At 46.8% G+C, this 16,966-nt stretch overlaps 1 protein-coding gene across 2 annotated transcripts in view; it reads right to left on the bottom strand.

The window, feature by feature from the left end:
* arhgap36 (Rho GTPase activating protein 36) overlaps positions 1 to 6,728 on the bottom strand; it is a 325,482-nt gene extending 318,754 nt beyond the window's left edge. For both annotated transcript variants that reach the window (XM_068047533.1, XM_068047531.1), the window contains exon 1: positions 6,318 to 6,728. In XM_068047533.1, coding sequence (XP_067903634.1) covers positions 6,318 to 6,359 — 42 coding nt within the window. In that variant the 5' untranslated portion in view covers positions 6,360 to 6,728. The remainder of the gene's footprint in view (positions 1 to 6,317) is intronic.
* Between the last annotated feature and the right edge of the window lie 10,238 nt (positions 6,729 to 16,966).

Below are 16,966 nucleotides of genomic sequence, written 5' to 3'. Positions count from 1 at the left end.
CACCTGGTCAGGCAGCGGTGTGGCAACTGAAGAACGAGAGGGAGAAGAGACTAATAAAGAAAAAACACGGGCGGGGATTTCACAGGCCCCACTGAGGCCGATTGGAGGCAGGCGGGCACAGACAATCACGGCGGGTGACGGGGGAGGCGACGGAACGGAGGGCCCATTGCCCAGTGATCTTCCTGGATGTGGGATAGGCCGATGACGGCCTTCACGCCCAGAGCAAAATTGAGGTCTTTAAGTGGATCTTACCAGTGGCCGGGTGCCTCCACTGCGCAGCGAGGACGCCTTGTAAAACAAGGTCCCTCTTTCATGAGCAATTTGTGGCCCACAGAGGACTTCCGGTGGTAACAACTTTATCCCCGGGAACCCCCTCCCCCTGGACTGCATGACCACCCCCCCACCCCTCACTGCCCCTTCCGGACTGACCCCGGTGACCCTGCCTCACTACTTCTTGTCTGGGGTTCCAGCACTGAGCCTGGGTCTAAGGCCTCTGTGGTTTGGCAGTGGCTACCGCATCTGGTGGCACTGCTGATACTGCTGATACAGCCCTCTGGTTGGCTGGCAGCCCTTGGAGGCAGGATCCCATCCCTTTGAAGTCCTTAAAGGCAGAGGCTGGGTTCCCCCTGCCTTTTCAGCCCAGCATGGGAGTCCCGCCTCCAGTACAAAATCCAGCCCACCATCGCTCGATCTGACACTCACAGCCACCAGCTCAGATTCTGACACTGCACATACTTTTGAGGGTGGCATAGAGGCAACATCTGCACATGGTGAGACACAAGGCATAAGTGGGCTGTAGCTAGGGCAAGGGAAAAGGATCAGGCAGGTGCCAGATCCCTGGAGGGTGAGGTCACACATAAATTCAGCTGCAGAAGACTCAGATGAGAATTGATGCGGCAGCGTACAGAAGAAGGCTGATGGGCATGCAGAGCAAAATTCTTGGTGCATTGGCAGGCTTGCCAGAAAGCCTGTTGTCACTTTTAAAGAGCATGGAGGAGTACAGCTCCAGTCAACACAGGGCTACGTGCAGAGCTTGGAGCCCATCCTTTCCAGCGTAGAAGTGGTGGTCAACTTCATGAGAACACTTATGGACCCAACCATGGTGCAGCGTCTGTAGACTGATGGCTCAGCTTCCATTGCAACACAGGCAGAAGCTCAGACTGAGGTCATGAAATTTCAGTTTGTTGCCATGCAAGCCCAACTTGTTGCTGCAGGCTCAGACTGCTGCCATCATGGCTGCAGATCTCAGTGCCCAAAGGGGATATCAGCGTCTCACAGCAATCCAGCAATTTGTCCTCCAGCCGAGGCTTGCTGAGGGGATGCTCGAGGGGAATGCCAGTGTCTCCATAGCATTTGTCCTCCCACTACTGGCACTCAGCCTGGTGCCCTTCCTGTTATCTGTCAGCCAGCTAGCCCAGCAATGGATGACGAATTGTGAGATATTTGCTTTGTTGCCTGTTGCAGTCTAGAAGGATCCCAACGTGTAGACGTTGAGGGCCACAGTCACCTTCACAGCCGCTGGCAGTTCCATCCTCATCCTGCTGTGTAGCTGCAGGCCTGGGTCCAAGAGGTGGCAGAATACTGTGAGTACCTCCTTCATGAATCGCAGCTGCCAATCACACTGTTCCTGGCTAAGGTGGAGGTAGGGAATGTGCTCCCAAAAGAACCTAAGTGGCCTCCTACTGACAGCCCTTCTCCCCCCCACCCTCCTCCTCCCGCTGAGAGCAGTTTCTTTATTTTAGCTGCCTCTTCACCATTTCCCTTTCATACTGCAGCCCAAGGGGGTCTGCTACCACTGTACCCATGACTGCGAATACGTAATAGCCTCGAGCCCTTGCAGTCACAGTCAATGCCTCCCCCATGCGCAGCAGCACTCTCTGCAGTCTTCACCAACTTTAAGCACTCTTCCAAATACCAAGTACTTCCACAAACTCAAGCAGATTAAGGAGAAAGTAATGGACAACTAACCTGCAAATTGGATGATAATGCCTTTAAACAGCACTGGTGGGGGGGGATCCTTCATGCTACTGAGCACATGTTCAGTTCTGTGCATTTAAGGGAGGCTGTTACCTAGAGCAGCAAGGTCCAAATTGGCAACGTTGGTGTCAAATCAATGTTAGACACTGACTGACTGTGCAATTGCCTCCTCTGCATATCTCCAGCGCACGCTCCTAAAGCCCACATTAACGCCCTTACCAAGATGGCATTCAACATGGGCCCTGACAGAAGTGGGCAGAATCATTTCAGATGCTTCTAACTTCTAACACCGAAATTACTAAGGGTGCAGAGCCGAATTTTGCAGCCCATATATTTAATCTATGCCACGTTTATACCATAACTTTAATATTCTTGTGAAGCATGTTCCACTAATGGGTGACCAAATTGATTTTCCCAATTGAATCAGTCTCCAGCTAGCCATGATCCAAAACAGATTCCCACATGACTTGGTTTTACACAGTATGGAATATAACATCAGACCATTTTACAAAATGTTGAGGGAGTAATTGAATTTCTGAACATTGATTTATTCGCTCACAACCTATTTAAATGTAGTGAATATGGTTGTTACTCCTGTGCTCGCAGTAAACTGGTGGGCAGGACCTGCGTGGCAGCTAGCATGGAACCCAATGGATTTTGGTGGTCGGCCCTCATGCTCATGAAACACACTCCCCATAGGTTTCATTTAACAGCAGCTGAAGATCCCTCAACTATCACTCCAAATGGCTGTCTCCTGACTTACACTGCTGATAGTTAGTGGGAACAGGCAGGCAGAGGGATTTAAATGGCATCACTTGACCTCAGTTCTATTTGTGCTCAAGGCTTCTGTCTTTTTCAGGATGCAGGCCCACCCAAAATTCAAAATGTCAAACCAACAGTGAGTCAGCACAACTAGCTGACGGTAGATTCTGCTACTGCCATAGTTTCAAGTGTAAATGGGGTGCTAGCAAGTTGGAAATTACCCATGTAAAATTTAACATCCAGAAGTGGAGGGCTGTGTATATGTGCAAGTGGACTCACATGCAGTGCACTCTCCTGGATCAGACAACCATCATCAGGCACCATAAGCAAGATACTGCTGGCTGCAATTGGACACTGTAATTATCAGTCTGAGATCGGTATCAGTCTGAGATCGGTATCAGCGCTATAACCTCAATCTCCATCTTACTAAGCACTTAATTGAGGTGAGCTGCATGAACCAGTGTTGAACTTTCAGTCCTTTTTGTAAAATCAAACTGAAAAAGCAGAGATGACAATACTAGTCCATATAGTACAATCATTGAATCAGTCAATCAGTAAGGAGAGTGTTGCAATGTGTAACCAAGCTGACACTTTTTTTTTTAGAGATACAGCACTGAAACAGGCCCTTCGGCCCACCGAGTCTGTGCCGACCATTAACCACCCATTTTTTTATACGAATCCTACATTAATCCCATATTCCTGTCACATCCCCAACTGTCCCTATATATTTCCCTACCATCTACCTATACTAGTGACAATTTATAATGGCCAATTAACCTATCAACCTGCAAGTCTTTGGCATGTGGGAGGAAACCGGAGCACCCGGAGGAAACCCACGCAGTCACAGGGAGAACTTGCAAACTCCGCACAGGCAGTACCCAGAATCAAACCCGGGTCCCTGGAGCTGTGAGGCTGCGGTGCGAACCACTGCGCCACTGTGCCGCCCTTACTTTACTGTAACTAACTTTTAACTCATTGCTTCTTCCATTCCAAACTGCCACTCTTGGTGCTTTGGAGAAACTCCTGTTGATTTAGTAGCCCAGAATTTCCTGGAACAGTGTGATCTAAGACTTAAGCTAAAAACAATACAGTTTTGTACCCCTATCTTCCCATTGTGAATTTACCCCAAAATTTCCTGGAAGCATACTTTGAATATGGCACAGCAAGCACAAATGGCAAAATAGTCAAAATCCTGGAACTCTCTTCCTAACAGCACTGTGTGTGTACCTACACCCCAAGGACTGAAGAGGCTCAAGAAGGCAGCTCACCACCACCTTCTCAAGGACAATTAGGGATGGGCAATAAATGCTGGCCTAGCCAGTGATGCCCATATCCCATGAATGAACAAATAAAAAAATTAGGGACCTCAGAAACAGTGTAGCTAATGTCTTGCCACAACTACATAAATGAACTAATGAAGCAGATTAATATTAATAACTTGCAAATAATTGTTTGAGTTATGGACATTCTCAGCTGCTGTATTCAGTTTTCAGGAGCATGACCGGGCACTTGGAGTTCATCTGTCATGATACTGGCTCAGGCGACATTCAGGCATCACTGGTGGCTGTCTAAGTAGGCATCAGGTGTCAGATGCTCACGGGGGAATCTATAAGGATCCCTGTGCAAAACTGGTTAGAAACAGAGTGATACATGTGCCAAAAATGCTCCTCTCAGTTCTTCCGATTTCTTCCGTGGCCCAACAAGCAATCCACAAAGGAATTGCTGCTGGCCACCAACATAAGGATACATTCTTTTTCTTTTTAACATACCTTAATGTGGAGCCAGGACAGGATGGTCCTTGTAACTCGTCACCACTACCGAGGGCCTCAGCTGGTCCAAACTTGCACCCATGCCCCCACCCTACAACTCTCTCATCTTACCTGAGGGCTGCAGCCAGACTACGTTCGCCCCCTCTTAGGTCCTACATGAGGACCACTGCCGCCGTCATAGCAGGGCTATCTTGGTCCAGAGGAAACCCACAGCTTTCCGGAATTATGCAGACGATGCCTGAGACCCAATTTTGAATAGGCTTCAGCCCTCTGGCATCTAGGCACACGGTGAGCCCACCAACAGTTTCAGGCCTGTAAATGGACCCAAAACAGTTTCTCTTCCCTCTCTCACTTTCATCAATTCACTGCCCTACAATATACACCAAAACCAGCACACAATGATAAAGAAGTTTTGATGGGTTTTAGCTTCAAAAAATTAAAAACCAAGAAAGAGCAAAGATTTATTTTACTTCCATTTAGTTATTTCGAACTCATGAATTTAAATATAGTCAACTGCGCCATTATTTTTCAGTCTAAGTGGCTGTAGCAAGAAAACTGGTGTAAATCCAGGAAATTTGTGATTGCCATTGTCTTGACTTGGGGCTGAACTACAGTATCAATCTTGCATGGTTTTGACGAGGGTATTGGCATAACAGCACAAAAGTTTCAGGAAATTATAGCTCCTGTAAGAAATGGTATTACCTACTTACAGCATAATTTTTGGGACTTTCATCATGGAAAACCCAATGCCGTGGATTCCAATGGCACAAGTCTCTAAGAAACACGATGTCAAAGACTTAAATCACACCCAATGCTGAATTAATGCAGGAAACTGTGGAGTTAATACAGTACACAATGGGGCAAAAATTCTTTCTGTATCAATGATATCAATGAAGAGCACTGCACACTCCTTGCAGGTATTGCCCGTAGCGCTGCCTGCCCCCTGGGGAATCATCATAGATCTGCAAAATGAATTTTCCCCCAATGTATCCAAAATGCATCAAATGTCATCAGTGTATATTTCTTATATACACTTTCTCTATAAAGGGTTTTAGTTTAATTGCTCATTGAAATCCCCGGGTACATCACAGTCACCATATAGCACCAGCCTGTTTTACTCACTCAGGGTCTCTGCAGAGATAATGCACAAAAGAATAGCCATGCTTATTTACACTGACACCTTCACTAGTCCTGTGTAAATGCTAAAGCTCTGCAGCAATTGTGTTCTAATTGACAACAAAATGTTCAAATCCCCATTTTGAATTATGCATAAATATAAATATATATATATATATATATAATAAATTAATGTTCACTCTTGGGCAGTAAAGAGCTGCAAGTGGAAAAATCTTGGGCTTTGGATCTGGGTGTAATTGCCAAAAATTTGATTTGAACACACCTGTGGATTTCTCCAGTTAAGTTACCTTCTACCAGCCATAGCTTGATCTGCTTTAACTGTCTGAGCTACATCAGGATTGCTACCAAATTGCACATCAAATGATTCCAAAATCTCAAAGCTAAACCTTTGTAAAATACGTCTCATTCCTTTTATGGATCCTGAGTTTCTTCATCATCTCTCAGATATACATCACCAGATTGTGCACATCAATCCCGTCAAATTAATAACACACTGAATTACAACGTTGACTCTGATTCATAGCAAGACATTACTTCAGAAAGATGAAGAGCATGAAGCTCGAATGTACTCGACAGGACTAATGTACTGTATGCCAGAACACGAGACTGGAAGCAGGATTTTACCACAGATTTTAGACTGTCAAAAATAGAAAATAAACAGTTTTGACTCACCATGTAGTATAACAGATTGTCAAAAAATACTGAATCATCCATCGTTGTGCTTCAGTTCACAGCACACAAGAATCAGCAAGAATTGTCCCTTGTAAACACTCGACCAAGAACTGTATGAGGTAACTATGTCTCAAGAAAACAGCCAAGAGAGTTTTATCTCTGCTTCCTCCACATTTTCACTGCCGCAGTTGTGTCTCTAAATTTTGGTCAGATGGCACTGTTCAGTTTCTGATGCCTGGGTGCTTGGTATCTGTCTGGTCTGCTTCTCACACTCACAACATGAGGCAGAGAGTTAACAGCACACGAAGAGAACCCGTCTGGAAGGCAAAATCCTAGGACAATGTCATGAATTTCATGTCGCAGGCACGATAGGGAGGGCTCGAGGTGTGTAGCTAGCAGTCAGACCCAGTAATCCTCAGAGACTGAAGGCAGCAGTCGACAACTTTGCAGAAGCAGTGTGTACTAAAGAAGAGGGGAAGTTGAGAAATGAGGTTTCCTAGTGTCTGGCTACTGTACAAAATACTTTTTTTTAACCATCTGATAGTAATCAACACAAATGACTGTGTTAGCCATTATATCTGCATGGTGCTAACTGCAGTTAAAATGCATAAATGGACATTTTAAATCAAGGTGATTATTGATTTTTAAAAGTTGTTTAATCTCTTGTTACTTTCACTACTTTCACTTGGAAGTAGTTCCTTGTGCCAGTCACCACTTGACACCTCACCCAAGTTGCTATTCTTCATGTGTGAGCCTGTACATTGAATATCAGTAGGCTATTCAACCACAGGATCATCACAGCTGAGTCTAATTTTGCCCTGACACAATGTGACTACAAGGAAATAAACAATGATCAGGAACAAGAACCCTGGCTGATATTTTCCCTGCATTAACACAGGGTGCTGAAACCAATTGTAGTGTGCCAACTGAGATCAGCTAACTCAGTACCGAGTAGGAAATTAAACTAGAACCTATCTTTTCTCTGTGGGGGGAATCTTAACAGGCAGGGTAAGCAGATGTTGGTCTGAATGCCAGATTAAAAGAGCAAAAAATTGCCAGTGTGTTGGGAACCGACAGGAACCTGCCAATTTCTGCATTTAACTAAAGCATTAACATATTGTTTGCCTTTGCTCCGTGACCTTTTGGTCAGCTATGTGGCCTGGTCCAATCTGCACCTTCTCCTTTGTTATCTCTTGCCCCACCCCCACCTCACTTGTTTATAATCTGTGACTTTTCTAATATTTGTCAGTTCCGAAGAAGGGTCACTGACCCGAAACGTTAACTCTGCTTCTCTTTCCACAGATGCTGCCAGACCTGCTGAGTGATTCCAGCATTTCTTGTTTTCGTTTAACTAAAGCATGTTTGGTAGCGTGTATGAAAACCCCGTGGGACAGACTGGTCTGCACTTGGTGCATGCTAAAAGGCAATAGAGTGCATTTTTAACCTTGGATTGAGTCTTTAATTGTCAACACATGGATTTCCTGGGCTTCCTGGAACTTGCAGGTTGGGCAAAGCAAGAAGACAGCAGGGATTGACAGGGCTGAGTAATTGACAGGCTGGAAAGCCTTTAAATACTGAGATAGAAAGTAGAAAGGTTTTGCTCACAGGACTTGTTCTGAGTGCGTGCTTTGGAAGTGATTTCCAAGTCTTTGGAAGTCATTTCTGCCATCTTAGAGGTTTTGGCCTTTGATCTGCCCTGTCCAGCTGTCTGCCTTCTCAGCAGCATGGGAGCAGCTGTACTTTGGACCGCTGATGAGGAGCAAGCGGAGCAGCACCAACAACACCAGTAACACCAGCAGTAACAGGAGAAGTAGCAGCTTTCTCCTCAACCACGTGCCGCATTACAGGACAGAGGGGATGAGCGCAGAGCTCTACCTTGCAGGAGGCAATACCCCCAGCACAGGGTATACAGGCAGATGATTAGCTTTTTTGGGCATGACCAAGCAGCAGTGCCTCAGGAGGTGCAGACTCTCACATCAGGTCATTGCTGACACTGACAGCCTCCTGGAAGAAGACCTCCTGCCAAATGGACCAGTTGAGCATGCATTGCCCGTGGTGGTCAAAGTCACCACAGCCCTGAATTTCTTCGCCTCCAGCTCTTTCCAGGGATCTGCTGGTGACACCTTCAGTATCTCACAATTTATAGTGCACAAGTGCATCACCCAGGTAAGGGATGCCATATTTGTCAGGGCTGCCTCTTGCATCCACTTCGTTACTGACGAGGCCAGTCAGAATGAGAGAACCTTGGGTTTGCTGCTCTGGCTGGTTTCCCATAAGTATAGGGAGTCATAGACTGCAAGCATTGGCAATCAAGGCGCCCTCAGATCAACCAGCAGTATTCATCAATTGAACAGGATTCCATTTCATTAATGTTCAGCCGATATTTACCCACTGAAAGATTATCGTGCATGTCTATGCAAGATACCTAGAAAGTTGCCATCTTGGAGTTTTTGTAGCAGTCAAGTCTCCTTTGGATATTCACAGCTCCAAGCAGAGTCAGTCAATGGCTCCTTGAAGAAAAGGGATGCCCAGTGAAGACATGACACCTGTGAGGAACCCTAACGTGCTCAGGAAAGGTAGAATAGAAGCAATGTGACCATAAGAGTTGTCATTGAGCAAGCTATCAGGATGCTGAAGATGCGATTCAGATGCCTGTATAGATCTGGGGGTGCCCTTCAGTATGCAGCAGCCAGGGTGTCCAGACTGATGGTGGTGTGCTGCGCCTTACAAAACTTCACGCAGCAGACAGGAATGGAGTTTCAGCAGGAGGAAGAGCGGGGGCAACAGGAGGATCCTAGTGTGGTGAAGGTACCTGGAGCTGCTCATGTAGCTGCCAGGGATGCCTGGGAAGGAGTCATTCAGGTACGCTTCAGCTAATCTGCGTAAATGCAGCCATTTGGTAAATGACTGGGGCAACCTGAGGTAAACCTGGGGTAGGTGGTGGCGTAGTGGTATTATCACTGGACCAGTAACCCAGAGACCCAGGGTATTTCTCTGGGGACATGGGTTCGAATCCCACCACAGCAGAAGGCAGAATTTGAATTTAATTAATAAATCTGGAATTAAAAGCTAGTCTAATAATGGCCATGAAACCATTGTCGATTGTTGTAAAAACCCATCTGGTTCACTAATGTCCTTTCGGGAAGGAAATCTGCTGCCCTTACTTGGTCTGGCCTACATGTGACTCCAGACCCACAGCAATGTGGTTAACTCTTACATGCCCTCTGAAATGGCCTAGCAAGCCACTCAGATGTACCTAACTACTACGAAGTCAATAAAAAGGAATGAAACCGGACGGACCACCCGGCATCGACCTAGGCACCGGAAACGACAACGGCAAAGCCAGCCCTGTCGACCCTGCAAAGTCCTCCTTACTAACATCTGGGGGCTTGTGCCAAAGTTGGGAGAGCTGTCCCACAGACTAGTCAAGCAACAGCCTGACATAGTCATACTCACGGAATCATACCTGACAGACAATGTCCCAGACACTGCAATCACTATCCCTGGGTATGTCCTGTCCCACCAGCAGGACAGACCCAGCAGAGGTGGCGGCACAGTGGTATACAGTAGGGAGGGAGTTGCCCTGGGAGTCCTCAACACCGACTCGGGACCCCATGAAGTCTCATGGCATCAGGTCAAACATGGGCAAGATAAGCTCCTACTGATTACCACCTACCGCCCTCCCTCAGCTGATGACTCAGTACTCCACCATGTTGAACACCACTTGGAGGAAGCACTGAGGGTGGCAAGGGCACAAAATGTACTCTGGGTGGGGGACTTCAATGTCCATCACCAAGAGTGGCTCGGTAGCACCACTACTGAACGAGCTGGCCGAGTCCAAAAGGACATATCTGCTAGACTGGGTCCGCGGCAGGTGGTGGGGGAACCAACACGAGGGAAAAACATACTTGACCTCGTCCTCACCAATCTGCCTGCTGCAGATGCTTCTGTCCATGACTGTATTGGTAGGAGTGACCACTGCACAGTCCTTGTGAAGAAGAAGTCCCGCCTTCACATTGAGGATACCGTCCATCGTGTTGCATGGCACTATCACCGTGCTAAATGGGATAGATTCCGAACAGATCTAGCAATGCAAAACTGGGCATCCATGAGGCGCTGTGGGCCATCAGCAGCAGCAGAATTGTACTCAACCACAATCTGTAACCTCATGGCCTGGCATATCCCCCACTCTACCATTACCATCAAGCCAGGAGACCAACCCTGGTTCAATGAAGAGTTCAATGCAGGAGGGCATGCCAGGAGCAGCACCAGGCATACCTCAAAATGAGGTGTCAACCTGGTGAAGCTACAACACAGGACTATCTGCGTGCCAAACTGCGTAAGCAGCATGCGATACACAGAGCTAAGCGATCCCATAACCAACAGATCACATCTAAGCTCTGCAGTCCTGCCACATCCAGCCGTGAATGGTGGTGGACAATTAAACAACTAACTGGAGGAGGTGGCTCCACAAATATCCCCATCCTCAATAATGGGGGAGCCCAGCACATCAGTGCGAAAGATAAGGCTGAAGCATTTGCAACAATCTTCATCCAGAAGTGCTGAGTTGATGATCCATCTCGGCCTCCACCTGAAGTTCCCAGCATCACAGATGCCAGACTTCAGCCAATTCGATTCACTCCGCATGATATCAAGAAATGACTGAAGGCACTGGATACTACAAAAGCTATGGGCCCTGACAATATTCTGGCTATAGTACTGAAGACCTGTGCTCCAGAAATTGCCGTGCCCCTAGCCAAGCTGCTCCAGTACAGCTACAACACTGGCATCTACCCTGCAATGTGGAAAATTGCCCAGGTATGTCCTGTACACAAAAAGCAGGACAAGTCCAACCCGGCCAATTACCGCCCCATCAGCCTACTCTCAATCATCAGTAAAGTGATGGAAGATGTCATCAACAGTGCCATCAAGCGGCACTTGCTTAGCAATAACCTGCTCAGTGACGCTCAGTTTGGGTTCCGCCAGGGCTATTCAGCTCCTGACCTCATTATAGCCTTGGTTCAAACATGGACAAAAGGGCTGAACTCAAGAGGTGAGGTGAGAGTGACTGCCCTTGACATCAAGGCAGCATTTGACCAGGTATGGCATCCAGGAGCCCTAGAAAAACTGAGGTCAATGGGAATCAGGGGGAACAAATGCAGCAAGACCTGGACAATATCCAGGCTTGGGCTAATAAGTGGCAAGTAACATTCGCGCCACACAAGTGCCAGGCAATGACCATCTCCAACAAGAGAGAATCTAACCATCTCCCCTTGACATTCAACAGCATTACCATCGTTGAATCCCACACTATCTACATCCTAGGGGCTACCAGTGACCAAAAATTGAACTGGAGTAGCCATATAAATACCGTGGCTACAAGAGCAGGTCAGAGGCTAGGAATCCTGAGGCGAGTAACTCACCTCTTGACTTCTCAAAGTCTGTCCACCATCTACAAGGCACAAGTCAGAAGTGTGATGGAATACTCTCCACTTGCCTGGATGGGTGCAGCTCCAACAACACTCAAGAAGCTCGACACCATCCAGGACAAAGCAGCCCGCTTGATTGGCACCCCATCTACAAACATTCACTCCCTCCACCACCAACGCACAGTGGCAGCAGTGTGTACCATCTACAAGCTGCACTGCAGCAATGCACCAAGGCTCCTTAGACAGCACCTTGCAAACCCACGACCTCTACCAACTAGAAGGACAATTGCAGCATATACATGGGAACACCACCACCTGCAAGTTCCCCTTCAAGTCACACACCATCCTGACTTGGAACTGTATCGCCATTCTTTCACTGTCACTGGGTCAAAATCCTGGAACTCCCTTCCTAACAGTACTGTGGGTATACCTACCCCAAATGAACTACAGCAGTTCAGGAAGGCAGCTCACCACCACCTTCTCAAGGGCAATTAGGGATGGGCAATAAATGCTGGCATAGCCAGTGATGCCCACATTCCATGAATGAAAAGAAAATTGTGAATCCATTGGGCCCTCACCCCAGTTCCCAGGAAACAGTGGTCCCACAGTCAGCAATCCACCCCTCTCACTGACACCTATTGCTCATCTTCTATTCTTGTCGTCCTTTTTTGAACAATGGGGATGACGGGATAATGGAGCTTTCAAATAAGGTTTTTGGTGCATAAACATTGAACATGAAAGGGACAGCTTAATACATTATTAAACACCTGAGTTATTTCCATTGTACAATTACAAAACCACTATCTTCCTTTTTCCTATTGCTCCTTTGTGATGCAACCCCTGTGGCTTCAGCAGAGCTGGAGGCAAACTACTAGTTTCCTTACTCTGACTGCTGAGATGGTTGTAGCTGTCGTCCTCTAGTTTTGGAGCCCATGAGGGCCCCACCAAAGACTGAATCACCTGCACAGGTGGAGACTCAGTCATCAGGACAAGAGCTAGCATTTGAAGCTCTGACTGAAGGTGGGGGCAAGGACAGATGAGTAAGAACTCTTGAGCAGAGTCTCCATTTCCATGTTCCCTTTCTTCATCTTCTATTTCATGGCCCACCCCACTTCCCTGCTAGCCACGAGCTGGAGAGCATTTTGCTTCACTTCAGTGAGGTGCTGAATGGCCAAGGCGAGGTTTTTCTCCATCCTATTTAAGCTGGCAGACTGAGTGTGCAGGCTATTGGTCGGGGCTAGCAGGCACATGGTTGACTGTTGGGTCTGATGCTCCATGGAGGTGGACATCAGCACAAAGACCTGAGACATCATGGCAGAGATGGACGCCTCTAATCCTGTGCAGTGCCTCTGGAAAGACTGAAAGAACTTCACACATTTTCTGCTATGGTTCTAGAATAGTCTTCTTCATCAATGACCCCCAAGGCTCAGCATCTGCATCTGGCTGAGCAGAGCTTGGAGTGTCCTGCACCCTCCGACGGGGACTCTCCGCTGCTGTCCCTGTCTCTAGCACCTGCTCCTGCTTACTTGTGATGTGTGCCTCCCCATGAGACAACCAACTACCTGTCTTGGAGACTGTTCTGAGGTGTGTGTATGTGAGCTGGTGGAATGTTTGCATGAGTCGTGTGATGGTGCATCCTCAGAGTGTGCAACCTTCACTGAAGAGTTTTCTTCCTCCTCCAGCATCAGATGCTTTTTTAAAAAAAAAAATTTATTTTGAGATACAGTACAGAAACAGGCCCTTCGGCCCACTGAGTCTGTGCCAACCAGAAACCACCCATTTATACTAATCCTACATTAACCCCACATTCCCTACCACATCCCCACCATTCTCCTACACTAGGGGCAATTTACAATGGCCAATTTACCGATCAACCTGCAAGTCTTTGGTTGTGGGAGGAAACCGGAGCACCCGGTGGAAACCCACGCAGTCACAGGGAGAACTTGCAAACTCCACACAGGCAGTATCCAGAACTGAACCCGGGTCGCTGGAGCTGCGAGGCTAACCACTGCGCCACTGTGCCACTTCTAATACCTGTGGGAGATGAAAGACATGAATGAGAACGGACAAGTTGAGAGGGCTCTTAGTCCTCGTTGTGTAGATTTGAAGAGGGCGACTATGAGGGACGGATGTGACATAGCAATAAGATTTGGGTGAGTGTCCATGATGGTTGGTCAGATGTGGATGTGAGGAGGTGCCTGGAGAAAGTAGAATGGCTGCATTGGCAAGGTGTGTTGGTCTGAGGACTGCTGTGCAGGAGCAGGCTGGGGAAGACAAAGTGAAGGGGTTTGCACTTGGATGTGGTTTGCCACCTTTTCTGCCTTAATGAGGTCTTTGAACCTTTTGCAGCACTTGTATCCATGAGCGAGGGACTACACTTCTGCTGCTCACCTCCTCTGCCATTTCCAGCATGCCTGCTTGCAGCTAAAATATCTAAAGAAACTTACTCCCACCCATCGGGCTTGCAATTTTAACCTGCTCGACTGAGCGGATGAGTGGGACAGCTTCCAGAATATTGCGGGGTCCATCTTAAAAACACGGATTAGGCTCTGATGGCATCATCAAGGCCCAACTGCAATTTTAACCCAAAGTCGGCAGCAGTCATGGGAATGGAGTCATATTCACTTTAAAAATAATTGCAGGTTGGGACCATTGCTAGCAGCATTCCCGCCAGCAGGGCTTCCAGGAGGCAGTCTCTTAACTGGGCGTCTCTGCGTCCGCTGTCCAATTAAGGATGGTAGGCAGTTTTCCGAGGCTGCAGTCTCAATCAGAGGGCCTACAGCCTTAGTAGGATGGCAACCCCCCCCTCAATCAGAGGTGGGTGTTGTCGCTGTAGGAGGGGAACCACGAGGGCACCTCCATCTTGAGGTGCCTTCTGAAGACATTTCCAATTTAGTAAAAATGAACTGTGGCCACAGCTGCCAGGCATCCACAGGATGGCCAGCAGCTGCAGCTTTGACTCATGCAGCTCCAGCGGGTGGGTGAGTGTGGGGGGCCTAGTGGGCCTTCCGGCCAGCCGCCGACAATCTGTCTCCAGGGACCTGCCAGACATTGGGCTCAGAAAGGGGCCTGTCTGCTGCTGGCAAGATCCCAGCAGCAACCCCAATCAGCCCGCAATTGTGCACAAGATCAGCTGGAGGTGGGAAATCGTTGGCCCACTGACATGGTGCGCTTCGATCTACCTTCCTCCTAGTCCCGCTGTCAAAGCTACCTCAGTGAGACCGGTAAGATTCCGCCATGGTTTTCCTGCCGACCAACCTGCCAGCAAAAAGATTTGGGGCCCTGGAAGGCAAGTCATTTTTAATTTGTTTTTCTTTTTTTGTGGGCTAGCAGGTGCAGGAATGCTCCTCAGCACCCCAGACAGAAACATCTGTCTCAGGATTTCCTTCCCTTCCCCCGATCACAAATCCCACCTGAGACACCTCCTGAAAATGTACTTGACTGCCATGAATCGTTCCTTTGATTCCCTGGTCTCTTCCGGCCAGCCATCCCCCTCCATTCTGCTGACCAGCTCATGCTTCCTATCAGGTTTGGGTGAGACTGATGACCCTTTGTAGATGAGGTGCAGGAGTTAAAATCTTGCAGTCCTCAGGCTGCAAAGGGCCGGACAGTTTCATGTGCACCTTGGACCCTGCCTGCACAAATATCACTCTCTCATTGGGAGTCAAAATCTGGGTTCGTGTGATATATTTTGCTATTTTCTGTTCTACAAGATGTGTTTCTGAAATTAAGCTGAATTTAAAGTGAGATTTACCAAAAATTCTACTCTTTTCGTTCATTTATTTTTTGTAAAATAAATCAGCCAGCTTGATTCATAAATTGCCTCAATTCACTAATTTATTTATAGAATCACTTTTAAAGAAGGTGGATAAAATGCAAATGGTGGGACATATAGAATTTCAGTATCCAGTTTATCCAACAAGGGATTTCACCGTGGGAAACTTCCTTTCCCCACCCACTGTCCCCATCATGCTCCAGGTTATGCTATTGTAGGAAAAGATATTGGGCACTTCATGTAAACACCCAATCTGCTAACAATGAACCCAGAGGATTTTGTAACAGGAATGTTACCCTGGGAAATAGGAATTCACTGGTTCCAACAAAGACTGAACAGAAGATCAAACATGACATGTATAAACAGAGCATTGTGCACAGTTTAGGGCTGTAGCAATTTGCATTAATTTATTAAAACTAATAAAGTAATGCAAGGGACATCTTTCACCATCAAACCCTACAAAATTAAGGCCAAACCAGAGCTGAGGGCAGAGTACTTTATTAAGAGATCAAAGCTGAACAGGGCACAGAAGTTACATTGAGGAGATTATCAACACAATTAACGTTACATTTATTGGAAAGTTATGCGTTTCAGTACATTTCTTAGACGTTTTTCCCAAACTGCTGTGTGTAATATTGTGTGACAAATTTTTGATTTTAAAGTGGAACAGTATTAAAATTCTAAATATTCAGATGTAACAGTGCAAAGCACTGAGGTCAAAACTAGTTTACTCAAAGGATGCTCCAGAACAAAATTCAGGCAATTTTCTATTCTTTGTCTATTTTACTATTCCAGTAACACAGAATAGTACGGCATAGAAGGAGATCATTCAGCCCATCATGTCTGTGCTGGCTCATTCAAAGGGCAATCCAGTTTGTCAGTTTTCTGGTTTTCATTATGAGGCTAGTTAGTATTGAGGAAATTTTAATCCCTGAGAACGAGTTGGTTGTGAACGCGCAGATAATTAAAATAATCGACACCAAATCCCGGCTTCACCGAGCATACTTCAAGGTTTAATGGAGGAGCCTTTGAATGGCAGCAAGAAACCTACTCACCAGTCGGGACCTTAATTATTACAGCAGTTAATGTCTTTAGGACATATTAATTCAGTCTGTTTAAATTGAATTTTATTGACCTTTAAATTTAACATCTCCAGCATAGGTTTTCGAGAGCTCATCAAACTCACCATTGAAATGAAGAGAAGATTGAGCCACAGTCATGTGGGTATTTAAAGTTATGATTGCCCAATCTGAACAAAAGTTCTGTTATTGCAGTTGATGTCTCAGTTCCCCCAGCAGAGTGCTGTTGTGTTGATACAGCTTTTTCAAAACTTTGGTGTCTTTCAATCTAGCAAGATCAGAATGGAGTGGGCAGTGCAATGGATACATTTGAGAGGACATCAGAGGAGGAAGACAATGACCATCCATGGCAGTAACATCATGCTG

Source organism: Heterodontus francisci, chromosome 15 (assembly GCF_036365525.1).
Source record: "Heterodontus francisci isolate sHetFra1 chromosome 15, sHetFra1.hap1, whole genome shotgun sequence".
In the NCBI taxonomy this organism is placed as follows: domain Eukaryota; kingdom Metazoa; phylum Chordata; class Chondrichthyes; order Heterodontiformes; family Heterodontidae; genus Heterodontus; species Heterodontus francisci.
This window is presented reverse-complemented; position numbering and strand designations above follow the sequence as displayed.